At 62.9% G+C, this 14112-nt stretch overlaps 2 protein-coding genes across 3 annotated transcripts in view; one reads left to right on the top strand and one right to left on the bottom strand.

The window, feature by feature from the left end:
• The first annotated feature begins 22 nt into the window (after positions 1-22).
• LOC150017320 (uncharacterized) lies at positions 23-4983 on the top strand. Its single transcript, XM_090292523.1, has 4 exons — positions 23-2757; positions 4033-4071; positions 4438-4540; positions 4757-4983. The coding sequence occupies exons 1-4, from the start codon at positions 63-65 to the stop codon at positions 4932-4934; spliced, it is 3015 nt and encodes a 1004-aa protein (XP_090148649.1). The 5' UTR covers positions 23-62; the 3' UTR covers positions 4935-4983.
• A 2674-nt stretch (positions 4984-7657) lies between these two features.
• Positions 7658-14112, bottom strand: part of AP2A2 (adaptor related protein complex 2 subunit alpha 2) — a 51125-nt gene continuing 44670 nt past the window's right edge. For both annotated transcript variants that reach the window (XM_090292104.1, XM_090292112.1), the window contains exons 15-22: positions 13552-13688; positions 13005-13087; positions 11113-11202; positions 10297-10420; positions 9088-9204; positions 8926-8995; positions 8700-8834; positions 7658-8040 (exon numbers count right to left, since the gene is read on the bottom strand). In XM_090292104.1, the coding sequence (XP_090148230.1) occupies positions 7963-8040; positions 8700-8834; positions 8926-8995; positions 9088-9204; positions 10297-10420; positions 11113-11202; positions 13005-13087; positions 13552-13688 (834 nt within the window). In that variant the 3' untranslated portion in view covers positions 7658-7962. The remainder of the gene's footprint in view (positions 8041-8699; positions 8835-8925; positions 8996-9087; positions 9205-10296; positions 10421-11112; positions 11203-13004; positions 13088-13551; positions 13689-14112) is intronic.

Raw genomic sequence — 14112 nt, 5'->3', positions numbered from 1 at the left:
CCATGCCCACACGCAGCACCCCACACACGCCCTTCACCACCCACTCCGCCCCCACGGGTCCCATGTCCACCACCGCCCGCTCGACACGGCCGCCCACAGGGACATCATTCCGGACCACCACTACCTACCCAACTGCATCTCCGTCCATGACCACTCAATCCACCCGGGTCCCTAACTCGGCCACCTCCTCTGTCACCCCTACTTCTCACCGAGTGATCACACCAACCCAACCGCAGACCCACTCCCCTAACGCCTCTACCGCAAGGCCAACGGGCACATCCACACACGTCCCTGTCACAGGCACAAGGCCTTCGCCATCAACACCACCAGGGACACTGGCCTCCACTGGAAGCACCCAAGCCCCCAACACCGTCAGCACAGCCAAAACCTCCACCTCACGTGTGTCTCACCCTTCAGCACCGGCCCACTCTGGGACCACGTCACCGTCACGCACGACCACCAGCACGGGGACCGGTTCACCTGTCACTCACTCCGCCATGGCCACACGCAGCACCCCACACACGCCCTTCACCACCCACTCCGCCCCCACGGGTCCCATGTCCACCACCGCCCGCTCGACACGGCCGCCCACAGGGACATCATTCCGGACCACCACTACCTACCCAACTGCATCTCCGTCCATGACCACTCAATCCACCCGGGTCCCTAACTCGGCCACCTCCTCTGTCACCCCTACTTCTCACCGAGTGATCACACCAACCCAACCGCAGACCCACTCCCCTAACGCCTCTACCGCAAGGCCAACGGGCACATCCACACACGTCCCTGTCACAGGCACAAGGCCTTCGCCATCAACACCACCAGGGACACTGGCCTCCACTGGAAGCACCCAAGCCCCCAACACCGTCAGCACAGCCAAAACCTCCACCTCACGTGTGTCTCACCCTTCAGCACCGGCCCACTCTGGGACCACGTCACCGTCACGCACGACCACCAGCACGGGGACCGGTTCACCTGTCACTCACTCCGCCATGCCCACACGCAGCACCCCACACACGCCCTTCACCACCCACTCCGCCCCCACGGGTCCCATGTCCACCACCGCCCGCTCGACACGGCCGCCCACAGGGACATCATTCCGGACCACCACTACCTACCCAACTGCATCTCCGTCCATGACCACTCAATCCACCCGGGTCCCTAACTCGGCCACCTCCTCTGTCACCCCTACTTCTCACCGAGTGATCACACCAACCCAACCGCAGACCCACTCCCCTAACGCCTCTACCGCAAGGCCAACGGGCACATCCACACACGTCCCTGTCACAGGCACAAGGCCTTCGCCATCAACACCACCAGGGACACTGGCCTCCACTGGAAGCACCCAAGCCCCCAACACCGTCAGCACAGCCAAAACCTCCACCTCACGTGTGTCTCACCCTTCAGCACCGGCCCACTCTGGGACCACGTCAGCGTCACGCACGACCACCAGCACTGGGACCGGTTCACCTGTCACTCACTCCGCCATGGCCACACCCAGCACCCCACACACGCCCTTCACCACCCACTCCGCCCCCACGGGTCCCATGTCCACCACCGCCCGCTCGACACGGCCGCCCACAGGGACATCATTCCGGACCACCACTACCTACCCAACTGCATCTCCGTCCATGACCACTCACTCCACCCGGGTCCCTAACTCGGCCACCTCCTCTGTCACCCCTACTTCTCACCGAGTGATCACACCAACCCAACCGCTGACCCACTCCCCTAACGCCTCTACCGCAAGGCCAACGGGCACATCCACACACGTCCCTGTCACAGGCACAAGGCCTTCGCCATCAACACCACCAGGGACACTGGCCTCCACTGGAAGCACAGTGTCCTCTCCCATGACCCTGTCTGGCGCAATGATCACGAGTGGAACCACCCATGTTCATAGTCCCCTCAGCACTGTCCCCGCCTCTTCCTCTCTCGCTAGCCCTTCCCCTCCGCATGTCCAAGGCTCCAGCGTCAGCCCTCCTGCATCTGCTCCTGCCCCCCTGACCCCGAGCCCACACCCCCCAGCCTCCACCACGGTCATGCCGCCGCACCCACATCTCTCCACCTCTTCTCTCAGCAGCTCTGCTCTCCCCTCCTCCCCAACAGGCCCGCCCCACTCCCCTCCCCCCTCTCAGGTGCCCCCCCACACGTCTGCTCCCACAAAACCACCTTTCCCCTCATCTCCACTGTCTTCGGTAGCTTCCACCCCACAGCGGCCCCCGACCTGGAGCTCGGTCACCGTCACGGCTTCCTCCTCTGGACATGTTAGCGTCTCTCACACCGCCTCCCCGTCCACACCTCCTTCGTCCACAGCCTTTTCCACCCCCCTTCCGTCCTCCCTCTCTCCTCCACTCAGCCCCACTCGGCCCCCTTCAGCCCTGCCCACCACACCACCTCTGCATGTCTCCCCCATCCCCTCGCATGCTCCTGCCTCTAGCCCCACCGCCCGTCCTTCCACACCACGGACCACAGCCAGCACGGCAGCCTCCTCCACGCTGGCTTCCCAGTCCACCACGTCACAGTCCACTTCTCTCACCACCCGAGTGCCCATGCCCAGCCTCATGTCATCCACTCTGGGGGTGACAGCCATCCCCAGTGCCCCGGCCACGAACCTCACCACCAGGCCTCCTAGCACCACAGGACTGCTGACCACCGCCTTCCTGACCAGCTCCATCACTGCGCACGGAAGCTCCACCTCCCCCACTGCGGGGTCCTCCGCGTCCTCGCTCCTCCCGTCTGCACCCAGCTCCTCCAGTAAGTGCCGTCTCTCCCGCCCCCGCGACACGGGCACGCAGCTGCCTCCCAGCCTGGCCTCTGTCCTCAGCGGCTCTGGGTCACTCCCACGCAGCCCCTGCCTCTGTCCCCCACGCTGCGATGCTCACAGCGCACTGGCACACTGCTGCCGTCATGGTGGGCATGTGTCCTTACCTCCCTGTAAAGCCTGCCCTTCTCCTGGGGACAGCCCGGCAGCGCAGGGCTCCGAGCAGAGACCGGCTGCAGGCGCTGCGGTGTCCCCAGCTATACCCGAGGGTGTCTGGGTCACACCTCCCCCACCGTGCTTCCCCACCCCTCGGCTCCCTCCGGCCTGCCCTCTGCCACATGTCACCCTCATCTCAGCCTTCCCTGATGGGGCTCCAGCTGCTTGCTCCCCTCCTCTCCAGGAACGCCAGTCTGGCTGGAGTGGGCACCTGGCCTCCTCCAGTTGGTCCGCCTTCCCACCCTCCCATGTGCCCTGCTGCAACCCTGGCCTCCCTTTGAGGGGAGCGCCTCCCCTCAGCATCCCCCATCAGAGCTCAGAGGTTAGGGCTGGCAGGGATATGGAGGGCAACTAAGCCCCGCTCCCCCCCCCCCCCCCCCCCCCGGCTACAGAAAGGGCAGCACCGCCTGGGCAGCCATGCCTCGCCCCTGGGGGCCGCTGGGGGCCAGGCTGGGAGGGCAGCAGGGCCCCAGATCCCACCGTCCTCCAGCTCCGACTCTGCCCTCCTGCCCCGAGGCCTGCCTGCCCCTCCCTGTCCCCTGTCCTCCAGGGATGCCACTCCCCTCCCTTCTGGGAGTTCCCTCCACAGCATCCGTTTCCCGGATAGGGCTCCCCTCATAAGCTCCAGGCAGGACTGTTCACAGTGACACATTTCTCCTAGGGGACAAGGACTAGGGAGGAGACCCCAGGAAGTGGGGTGAGGGAGCCAGAGAGAGAGAGGAGAGAAGGGCAGCAAGGGGCACCCACGAGGACACTGTCCCTGCCAGTGGACAGAGCAGGCAGGGGTGAGGCCGGGGCAGGGTGGGGAAAGCAGGGTGGGCCCCCCGGCCTTTGCTCAGGACCCTCCTTTAGTTTTCTCATCCGGTGCCACAGTGGCGGTTCCCATCGGCAACGCTGCTCTGCCGGCTGCCAGGGCGCCCACGGTGGTGCGCCTACGCCTGTCCACTGGGGTGGACGCAGGCCAGAGCTGACAGGTCCCCACGGAGACCACAGGCCCCTATGGGGAGCGCCCCTCTGGGCACACCGACACCCTCCTCTCATCCCTCCCGCAGGCTCTGGGACCGCCATTACAGTGCCAATCATGCCCACAGGTAGGTATCAGCTGGGGGGAGAGGGGCTGCGGAGGCTGGGGACCCGCGTGAGAATCTGCCTTGTCCGCTGAGAAGGCCCTCGACCCGCCGGCGCTGTCCCCTGTGTGAGGTCTGAGATCGGTGCGGCTCAGACGGAGAAGGCACAGTGCTGACAGGGTCACCCAAGGGGCCGTGCCGCGCGTGTCCCGCCCCCTCCTGGCCCCCCTGGGCCAGCAGTGCTCCCCACCACAGAGAAAGCACTGGGGGGACGCCGTCCTGCCCCCAAGGGTCCGGTGCAGGGTCCCGCCCACCCCCCCCCAGGCTGTGCCGGCCCGTGGCCACGCCTGGGGTCGGGCCTCACCGCCTGCCTCTCCCTCCGGCTCTCAGAGGTCTGCAGTGTGAGGGAGTTTGAGGAGGAGATCACTTACCAGGGCTGCACCGCCAACGTGACAGTGACCCGCTGCGAGGGCGTCTGTGCGTCCTCGGCCAGGTGAGCCGTCGGGCTCCGAGCTCGGAGCCGGCCTTGCCCAACAGAGGCTCCCAGTGTTCTGCTGCGACTCTGCCGGTGGCTGCCCACCCGACAGCCAGCAGAGCCCAGGCCCTGAGGACCCCCACTGGGTCTGCCCTTCTCCCAACGGGCTGGGGAGGAGTGGGCTGCCCAAGGCTGCGACCCTGACCCACGCTCCCTCTCGTGGGTTCTTCACAGCTTCAACATGGGCACCGGTCAAGTGGACGCCCAGTGCAGCTGCTGCCACCCCCTCAGCTCCTACGAGAAGCAGCTGGTCCTGCCCTGCCCAGACCCTGGGGCGCCGGGGCAGCAGCTGGTGCTCATGCTGCAGGTGTTCCGTCGCTGCGTGTGTGGCCCCGGGCGCTGCAGAGACTAGGGCGCAGCCCCCCCGGACGGAAAGACGAAGCAGCGCCCTCAGCCCCCAGCCCCCCGCTCTCAGCCCCCAGCAGCCCCTTTCCTGGTATGGCCTCGAAGAGCCCAGGGTGCAGCTCGCCCAGGCACCTACAGGGGGGGGCTGCCGGGCAGGGCCCCACAGGCTGCAGCAAACTAGGAGAGAGGCACCGAGAAGAACGGGAAGAGGCAGCAGGAGAGGGGCCGAGCAGTCAGGGCAGGGCAGGGCAGGAGGGGGGCGGTGCAGACACCAGCCAGCAGGGGGCCTGCGCACCGGAAGGGCTCGCCCTGGGCAGGGCGCCAAGGCCCCCTGCCCGACACAGACCCCCATGGACAGACGGCAAATAAACTGGCACTGGCCAAGGCACAGACACCGCCGGACCTCTCGTTGTCTCCTTGTCCCCGGGGTGTCCGTGACCCCAGCCACGCCAGCCCCACGAGGGCCTCCCCTCCCCCGCAGGCCCTTCTGCCTCCTCAGGCCCACCTCCAGGGTTCCTCCCAGCTCAGCATGCTCTGGAAGCCCACCGCCCCATGGGCCCAGCTCCAGGCTGGGGTTGGGCTCATGCTCCCCTGTGAGCTCTGCGGGCTCGCTCCCCAGGCGGGAGCCCCCGGTCCCACAGGTCATGTAAACCCACTGCCTCTGAGAGGCAGACCACCCCACACGCCCTGTACAGTCGGGAGCAAGGCCGGCAAGAGGTCCCACACTCCGAACCAACGTGCAGAGCAAAACGCATGTCCTCTCCAGCGCACCTCCGCTTACCTGAGGCCCGTCCAGGGCAGCTGCCTTGGTCATCGGGGTAGATGGCCGGTATGGCCTAAGCACGGGACCGCAAGCGGCATGAGGGGTGCTCTCCCTCCAAGGGTGACCGCCACATCCCTGTCACCGTCCTGTCCCTGCGGGGACGACCCACACGTCCCCGTCACTGTCCTGTCCCTGTGGGGACGACCCACACGTCCCCATCACCATCCTGTCCCTGTGGGGACGACCCACACGTCCCCGTCACCGTCCTGTCCCTGTGGGGACGACCCACACGTCCCCATCACCATCCTGTCCCTGTGGGGACGACCCACACGTCCCCGTCACCATCCTGTCCCTGTGGGGACGACCCACACGTCCCCATCACCATCCTGTCCCTGTGGGGATGACCCACGTGTCCCCGTCACCATCCTGTCCCTACAGCGATGACCCGCACGTCCCCGTCACCATCCTGTCCCTGTGGGGACGACCCACACGTCCCCATCACCATCCTGTCCCTGTGGGGACGACCCACACATCCCCATCACCATCCTGTCCCTACAGGGATGACCCACATGTCCCCGTCACCATCCTGTCCCTACAGGGATGACCCACATGTCCCCGTCACCATCCTGTCCCTACAGCGATGACCCGCACGTCCCTGTCACTGTCCCAGTATTGACTTGTCCTTGGAGAGGAACACACTTTGTGGTGGTCTGCACCTAGAACAGCACCCTAACAAGGGCCTCATGCCAGGGAGGGTACACACTGTCACCCACCCCGCAGGCAGCTCACGCGAGAGTCCCCGAGCAGCACGCGCTGCCCAGATGCCTGAAAGAACAAGGAGCATCACTCCTGCGGCTCGGCTATGCCAGCGACGTTCTCTGCAAACCCAGGGCTGCCAGACACGCAGGCGCTGGGTCCTCGGGTCAGTGAGGGTCACAGAGAACGCCCTGCAGGGGCCACACGGACGGTGGGTGTGGAAACCTGGGGTGGGGTGTCTGTAGTGTGGCACCTCCGACGGCCTCGTGATTCTGCCTCCCCAGGGCCCGCACAGCAGCACAGGCCTCACGCGGGCCTGAGGCATATCTCTTGGGCACCCAGGGCCTGCTGGGAAACTGGGGGGGGGGGGGGGGGGGGGCGAATAGAGCCCCAGCTCCTCCAAGGCCCTTGGGTGCCCACAACAGACCCACCCACCAGCCTGAGCCACTGCCCTCCACGCGCCAGCCCACTAGCTGAACAGAGGCCCTGGCATGGCCCTCCTCCTGGGCCGGCCGCCTCGGGGTGCAGACCTGCAGCCTGGAGGCCAGCACGGGGCAGCAGCTACGGTGAGAGCCACGTGCGGAGGATGAGCTCCAGCTTCGCCCCGGTAGGCTCTCCCCTTCCTGACCTCCCCCTCCCCCATGCCAGCGGAGGTCAGGGAAAAGTGCACAGACAGCTCAAGGCCACCCACAGGGAGGAGCGAAGCTCGCCTTCCAGAATCTTCTCTGCTGCTCCTGTTTAACCCTCCAGTCCTAGGTGGGAGCCATTCCCCAGCCACTCAGGTGCGGCCTGCCGAGGAGCGAGGTCAGCGCCACGCCCTTGGGGGCCACAGAAGCCCCCACCCTGCACAGTCACGTAGCCCTGCACCCCGCCCGTGAGGACACCGTGCTGGACGGGGGATGCCTGGCACCAGCCGAGACGCGTGGCTTGTGGGCGCAGAGCACCAGGGAGTCCAGTGTCCAGACGCAGGACACCACCATGGGCAGCCTGCAGCCGCGTGCTCTATGCCACCCGCCAGCGCCCTGAGCACAGGCCAGGCCACGCAGGCACCTTGTCACACCTCTCCTGCACCTCGTGTCAGCCCTCAAACAGCCACGTGGCCTCGTTAAGATGGAGCCCCTACCCCAAAATGCTGCCACGTGTCTCTGAAACAGAGATGAGCCGGCAGCAACAAAGCAGTGGCATTCTGATAAAGTTTCAAAAACTGTCCATTTTCATTCCAACTTCTAATTTCCCTTTAATTTGTAGATTTAACCACAGAAAGGTCTTGATTTCTATAAAAACTGATCCCAGGATCCACGCTCCCTCCTGACCAGGCAGGCCGGCTGCAGTCCAGGCTTAGCCTTTCTGCGTACACTGGGCACCGCGCCCCCAGCCACACCGGAGGGCGAGGCAGAGCAGGCAGGGAGCGGCCTGCCCTCGGCACGCACGCGCAGTGCCTGTGTGCCGCACGGAACGCAGACCGCGGCAGAGGTAAGGTGACGCAGGCACGCGGCCCGACCTCCGACCTCAGGGACTAAAACTGCTCCGACAGCAAAGCGCACAGTCTCTGGGAGACGGTCTCCTTGCTCGTCCGCAGTGTGAGCCGGTACATCTGAAACAAGAAGGGCCGGTCAGTGGCCTCTGGGGCCCTCACACCGCACTTGGGGCAGCAGCCACGTGCACCCCCTTCTCTGAGGCGCCCGCCGTTTCACAGACTCAAGCATCAAACAGGCTCCAGCAGATGAAATGAAATGCCAGCATGCACGTGAGCTGCTGGAACCTCAGATGCTGCTGGTGGCATGCGGGTGCTGGTCTCCCTGGAGAGCCGGGGGCAGCCTCTCGCACAGCTGCCATGCATGGACCCCGTGAGTCCGCAGTTGCACATCGGGCCCCTCCCGGTGGGAGGAAAACAGATGTCTGCACAAAGGCCCGTGCAAGAGCCTCTGCAGTGGCCCTGCTCAGGACGAGCCCCCAGGACAGCCGAGCAGCCTGGCAGCATGGGGACACATGGGGCAGAGGCGTGACCCACAGCCATCCAAGGGGTGCGGGGCTGATGCAGAGCAGCCTCGAGGGGGAGCCGGAGCAGATAGCGAGGGCACCAGGCGCTTCCTGGGGCAATGGGAACATCCCGTGCCCGTGAGCTGGTGGGGGTTACATAGGCACACACCTATCAGAACTCACCGAGCCCCACACTAGGCTCTGCATCTCTGTGTGTAACCGCACCACGATAAAAACTTAAGTGTATTTAGCCATTTCCTCAAGAGGCCTGACCTGGGCCTGTAGATTCGGCTCCAAACGCAGTAAGCAGCCAATCTGGGTGGTTCTGGTGTGGATGATACCGGCTCCCACAAAATTGGCAGGATTAGGGTCGACTTCTTCGAGGAGTGCAGAACCAAACCCAATAATCTGTATGAAAGAAACAGGAGAGTTGGGAGGCTCTGGCGGCTGAGGGTGGGACACAGGCCCCCCGCGGGAACACCACGAACAAGGCTGTCACCTTGGCTTTGGTGATCTCTGTGTCCATTGGATGCTTCGCCTTGAAAATGTTCTGCACTTCTTGCTGGGGACTGAGACACAAAGGCCAGCATCAGCACCCGCCGCCGAGTCCGAGGCCCCAGCCCGGCCTCCCCGCGCCCCGACACACGGGACAGCGGCTCACTTGCTCAGCTGCTTCCAGCGCTGGAAGAAGTCCTGAGAAGCCATTTCTGTGGGCTGGAAAAACTTGTTGAGCGTGATGGGCAGCTTGACGGACACATTCTGGAAGGTTCCCCCATACCTGCGAGCAACAGAGACATGCTGGGCTCCGCGGACAGTAGGGGACAGGACCCAGTGAGGGAGCCGCTGTGCACGGGTCTCCGGGCAAGGGGGGCGGTCGTGCAGGCAAGGGCGGGCAGGGGGTCAGAGAGTCCACCCCATCCCAGCGTGCCGTGACAAACAGCAGGGCCCGCACGCGGACCGCGCACCACTCCTGGGCCCGTCAGGGGACACACTCCTCTGGCTAAGTGCTGTGTGCCTGGTCGCACCCCAGGACCAGCCTTGGGCAGGACGCCCCAACCTCAGGACATCACCTTCCCCGCCAGTCCATGTCCTTCAACTGCAAGTTAGTTGAAATTGCGGCAGGTTTTTATCTTTTTCTCATGAAAAGACTGAAGAAAAGACATCTACAGAATGCAACAAAATCTTGCTTATTGCCCCAACTTCTACAAAGTATACGATCTTCACTTCTTTGTTCACTTAATGTTTGAAAACACACACTTTTCCAAAAGTTTAACCTTACAAACACCCAACAGGGAACTGGCTGGCCATGTACACTCTATTGTAGTCACTGGAAAATAACAGTAATAAGTCAGTAGCAACACCTAAAACAATAGTTTCTCTTTTAAATAATCAAAACAGTGTGTATGCTCCAAGTACAACTGCAAAAACACACTCAGCGATGAGGGTCTAGAGGGACGCCCCCCCTGCAGCTGACTTGGAGCGGGAGGCTGAGCAGCAAGCGGCACATGGGACCTGCTGGCCCCCAGCCCCCGGGGCAGGCCCATCAGTCAGCTCGAAAGCCTGGGCCTCAGACATGATGCGCCAGCAGGAACCACGGGTTGGACGGGGCTGGCCTCACGGAGCCTGGGCTCGCTGTCTGTCCCCATCCCCACACGGTAGCTGGTGCCACGGTGGGCGTGGCCATGTGCCCACCCACTGGGTCTCCCACCCCCATCCTCAGCCTCTGAAGGAGGGACACTGAGGCTGAGCAAGGACAAACGGCTCCCAGGGACACAGCTGTATGCAGGCCCTGCCCCAGCCCCCAGAGCTCCAGGCCAGAGCTGGGACTTGGGGAGCCCTGCCGGGCAGCGGGCGCCACCACGGGTCTCACCTGAACTGCACGTTGAGGACCGGCGCCTCGCGGAAGTCAGACACGCACTCGATGTTGACAACCTGCTGCACCTGGGCGCCCCCGTCCACCGTCGGGTCCACAGGCTTGGTCTGCAGGCTCAGATGTGCACGTGTCAAGGAGGCCACTTCCAGGCAGGGTCGTGGGTCTGAGCCAAGCCTGCCCGGTGGTCCCCAGGCCCGGGGAGCCCAGAGGTAAGAGACATTCTGGAAGGGGCTTGGAAGGGGCTAATGCAACTGATCTCAGAGGAAACCTTTCACACAGCTGATCCTACGTTCAAGAAATTTTAATGACTATCAGAAACACTTGACTTTAAACGTGCTCCTCTCAAGACACAAGCGGCCGTGGCCTGTGGTGAGGAGGCTTCTGCGCTGGGAGAGCGCAGGCCTCCCCCCGCCCCCCGGCAGCGTGTTGGCCGGGCCGGGCCGGCCCAGGGAGAAGTTCGGAAGCCACTGCGACACCGGCCGGCAGGGCTCCCTCCACTGCCGCTGCGAGGGCGTCACTGCAGGTGGGCACCAGCTGCTCCCGGCAGCAGCAGCCTCTGCGAGGACCCCAGAGATAGACAGCAGTGCTCACAGGGACTCAGGGCCACCAGGGGCAAAGTGCAGGAGGAGGGCTGCAAGGAGGCCCAGGAACCCGGCGCGGATGCCTGCAGGTTTTGGGAAAGTCACCTCAGGTGACTGCTGCACCTAGAAATATCTTGCTATTCTGATTTTTTTAAAAAAACCTTCCTCCAAGCCCTCCTCTGAACCCCAGTGGCTGCTGTCAGGGGCGTGGGGCCCACGGAACCAAGGATATTGGCCTGAAGATCATCAGAGCAGATGAGCATTGGAGTGAAGTTTAAGAACTGCGTGGAGGTTTTATTCCCGTAAAATACAAACATGCGACCTAGAAGGGAAGAGCCGGTCTCACCCACGGGCCACACACCCAGAGGGCCCCACCCCCAGCTGAGCCTTGGCCGGGCATGCCCAGTGGGTGCCCTCGGACGCGCACGTCACCATTCAGGTCAGGACGGAGACCACACAGACCTCCGAGTTCGGAGGGGAGTGACCCTCGAACAGCCAGAGGAGACAGCAGGTCAGCATCGCCCCTCCCCCAGCACCCAGGTCAGCAGCCCACACCTCACCCAACCAAAGCACCTCCAGGGCCTCACAGCACCCCGGGGCTGGGGGGGCGGTGCGCTTCTCTCCCTTTTCCACACGTTCACTTGCTTTTCCCCCTGACCATTTTAGGGGCGCAGCTCCGTGGCATGAAAACACATCCGCAGTGCTGTACGGCCATCCCCACCGTCACCTCCAGAACTTTCCGTCTCTCAACGACGCTCTCCCCGTTGGACACTCACGCCCGCCCCTCCCCCAGCCCCAGGCTCCACCACCTCCTCTCTGTCTCTCTGGCTCTGAGCCTCCAGGAGCCCCGGGGGCGGACCACATGGGGTCTGTCCCTCTCTGTGTGGCTCATCCACTCAGCACCTTGTCCTCAAGGCCCCTCCGCGCTGGAGCAGGCGTCAGAACGTCCTTCCCCCTTAAGGCGGAGGAACAGTCTGCTGAGTGGGGGACCGCAATCCGTGTGTCTGTCACCCATCGAGGGACACTCGGGCTGCTTCCATGTTTTAGGGACTGTGAACGATGCTGCCATGGCATAGGGGTGCAAGTATCTTTTCAAGACCCTGCTTTCAAATCTTTTGGGGATGTACCCAGAAGTGAGATGGCTGGGTCCCATAATAATTCTGTTTACTATTCGGTTGGCCAAAAAGTGCGTTTGGTTTTTTTCTGTACAAAGGCTCTAGTAGCACTTAGTTGTCTTTAACTTCACGCAAAACAATTGTTAGATTGTATGTGACAGCTGTTCTAGCAGCGTGCATGTAAAAATATGAAAAAAAAAAGGTAGTTATCAAAACTGGTGAAGTTTTGCCCTGGCTGGTGTGGCTCAGTGGCCTGATTGCTGACCTGCAAACCGAGTCCCAGCCAGGCCCAGGCCTGGGCTGTAGGCCAGGTCCCCAGAGGGGGCTGAGAGAGGCGGCTGGTCTATGTCTCTCTCGCTTACTTCTTCCTCCCTTTTCATCTCTAAAAATAAGTAAATAAAATCTTTTTTTTTAATGGTGACTTTTTGTGTAGCCATTTTAATACTGAAGATGCAAGACAATACTCAACGTTTTCAGCAAATGATGCTTGATCATTTCAAGAGCAGTAACGCAACTGAAGTGCAAAGTGAGACCTGCACCGCGCACGGAGGAGGGGCTGCGGCTGGTCGAACGCGCCTGGGGCAGTTTGCGCGGCTTCCCACTGGAGCTTCCTTGCTGGACTGGGATGCCCCACAGTCGGGGAGACCAGCTGAAGTTGACAGCGATCAAATCAAGACAGTTGAGAACAGTCAACATCATATACCCCGCAGGGTACAGCCGACATACTCAAAATATCCAGATCAATAAAGGTGTTGGTGAGAATGAGAACTGTGTCTTTTATTTTACGGAAAAAAGCCCACGGACTTTTTGGCCAGCCCAATGTTCCCGGGCCCTGCACCCTGGCCCCACAGCAGCCCCAGCGTCCCGCGCCCCCCCATGGCAGCACACGGGACCCCCTCTCCCCACAGCCCCTGCTATTTTGCTCTTTTGACAGCAGCCACTCTGAAAGGCATGAGATGGTATCTCACTGTAGTTTTGGTCTGCATTTTTCATTAAGTAAAACACATACCTAAATTCTGCCGAAATTCAGACTTCAGTCCAATTTGAAGCAGCTGGTTTTCAAACAACACACCGTTGTTCTTGCAGACGAACCTAGGGAAAGGGGGCGGTCACTCAGACCACGGAGCCGGTCCCAGGAGGAGGAGGGAGCCCTGGACGCACACGTTCCGGGAAGGGCGGCAGTTACGCACTGAAGGGCGCTGGTTCAGAAAAGGCTGCGTGCCCGAAAGGCGGGTGCAGGCGGGGCCCCGCCCAAGAGGAAGGCGGGCAGGGAGCGAGCGCCGCGCCAGGACAGAGCAGGGCTGCCACACTGCATGAGCGTGAGACTGAGCAGAGCCCCGCAGCCTCTCCCCCCGAGCCCCCCCAGCTCCTGAAGGGGCGCTTTCCTCAGTGCAGACCGACAGCCCGCCAAGGACAGGCGGTTACAGGGTCCCCGCCGGGCACCGCAGGCCCAGCACTGGCCGCCTCTGCCCGCTCCCTGCTGCTGACCAGGGCCCCAGGGCGGGCGGCGGGGGGCGGGCAGGGTCCCCGTCTTCAGGGAGCAGGAGGCGGACTACCTGGCAAAGTTGTCCTCGGAGCCGGGGGCAAGGGGCGCGGCCGCGGAGGGCGGGTCCGAGAGCACGTCCACGAGCAGCCCACCCGGGGGCAGCGCGGCCCCCAGTCCCAGGAGGTCTGCCGACGGAGACGGTGTGGACTGGAAGACAGGGCAAGGAGGGTCAGCACAGAGCCCTGCGCAGACACCCGGGGGGCACGGGCTGCGTGGTGCCGGGGCAGGGGCGGGGCCTCGGCCACTCTGAGGAGCCACTGCACCCAGTCAGGCCTCAAGGCCAGCACAAGCGAAGGGGAGTCACAGCCTCCCACGACTGGAAAAATGAACCCCCCTTTTTCACGAAGGTTATTTGAATGAAAACAACTTCTGAAAAAATGATGTCATGAATGACAACAAACTCACAACCATCAACAACTGAATCTAAAGAGTAAAAACAAAATCCAGCTAAGCAAACCAGAATAGGAACAGACTCACAGGTATGGGGAGCATCTGGAGGGTTATCAGCTGGGAGGGGGAGGGGGAGGGGGAGAAATGGGGAAACGGTGCAGGGACTAAGAAGCATAATCGG

Source organism: Furipterus horrens, unplaced genomic scaffold (genome assembly GCF_987537825.1).
Source record: "Furipterus horrens unplaced genomic scaffold, mFurHor1.1.pri manual_scaffold_2, whole genome shotgun sequence".
Classification (NCBI taxonomy): Eukaryota; Metazoa; Chordata; class Mammalia; order Chiroptera; family Furipteridae; genus Furipterus; species Furipterus horrens.
This window is presented reverse-complemented; position numbering and strand designations above follow the sequence as displayed.

Coding starts and splice junctions, on each gene's coding strand:
- LOC150017320 (XM_090292523.1), top strand. CDS start 63: ATGTCCACCACCGCCCGCTCGACACGGCCGCCCACAGGGACATCATTC. Junction 4,072..4,437: donor AGTGCCAATCATGCCCACAG/GTAGGTATCAGC, acceptor TCCGGCTCTCAG/AGGTCTGCAGTGTGAGGGAG. Junction 4,541..4,756: donor GTCTGTGCGTCCTCGGCCAG/GTGAGCCGTCGG, acceptor GGTTCTTCACAG/CTTCAACATGGGCACCGGTC.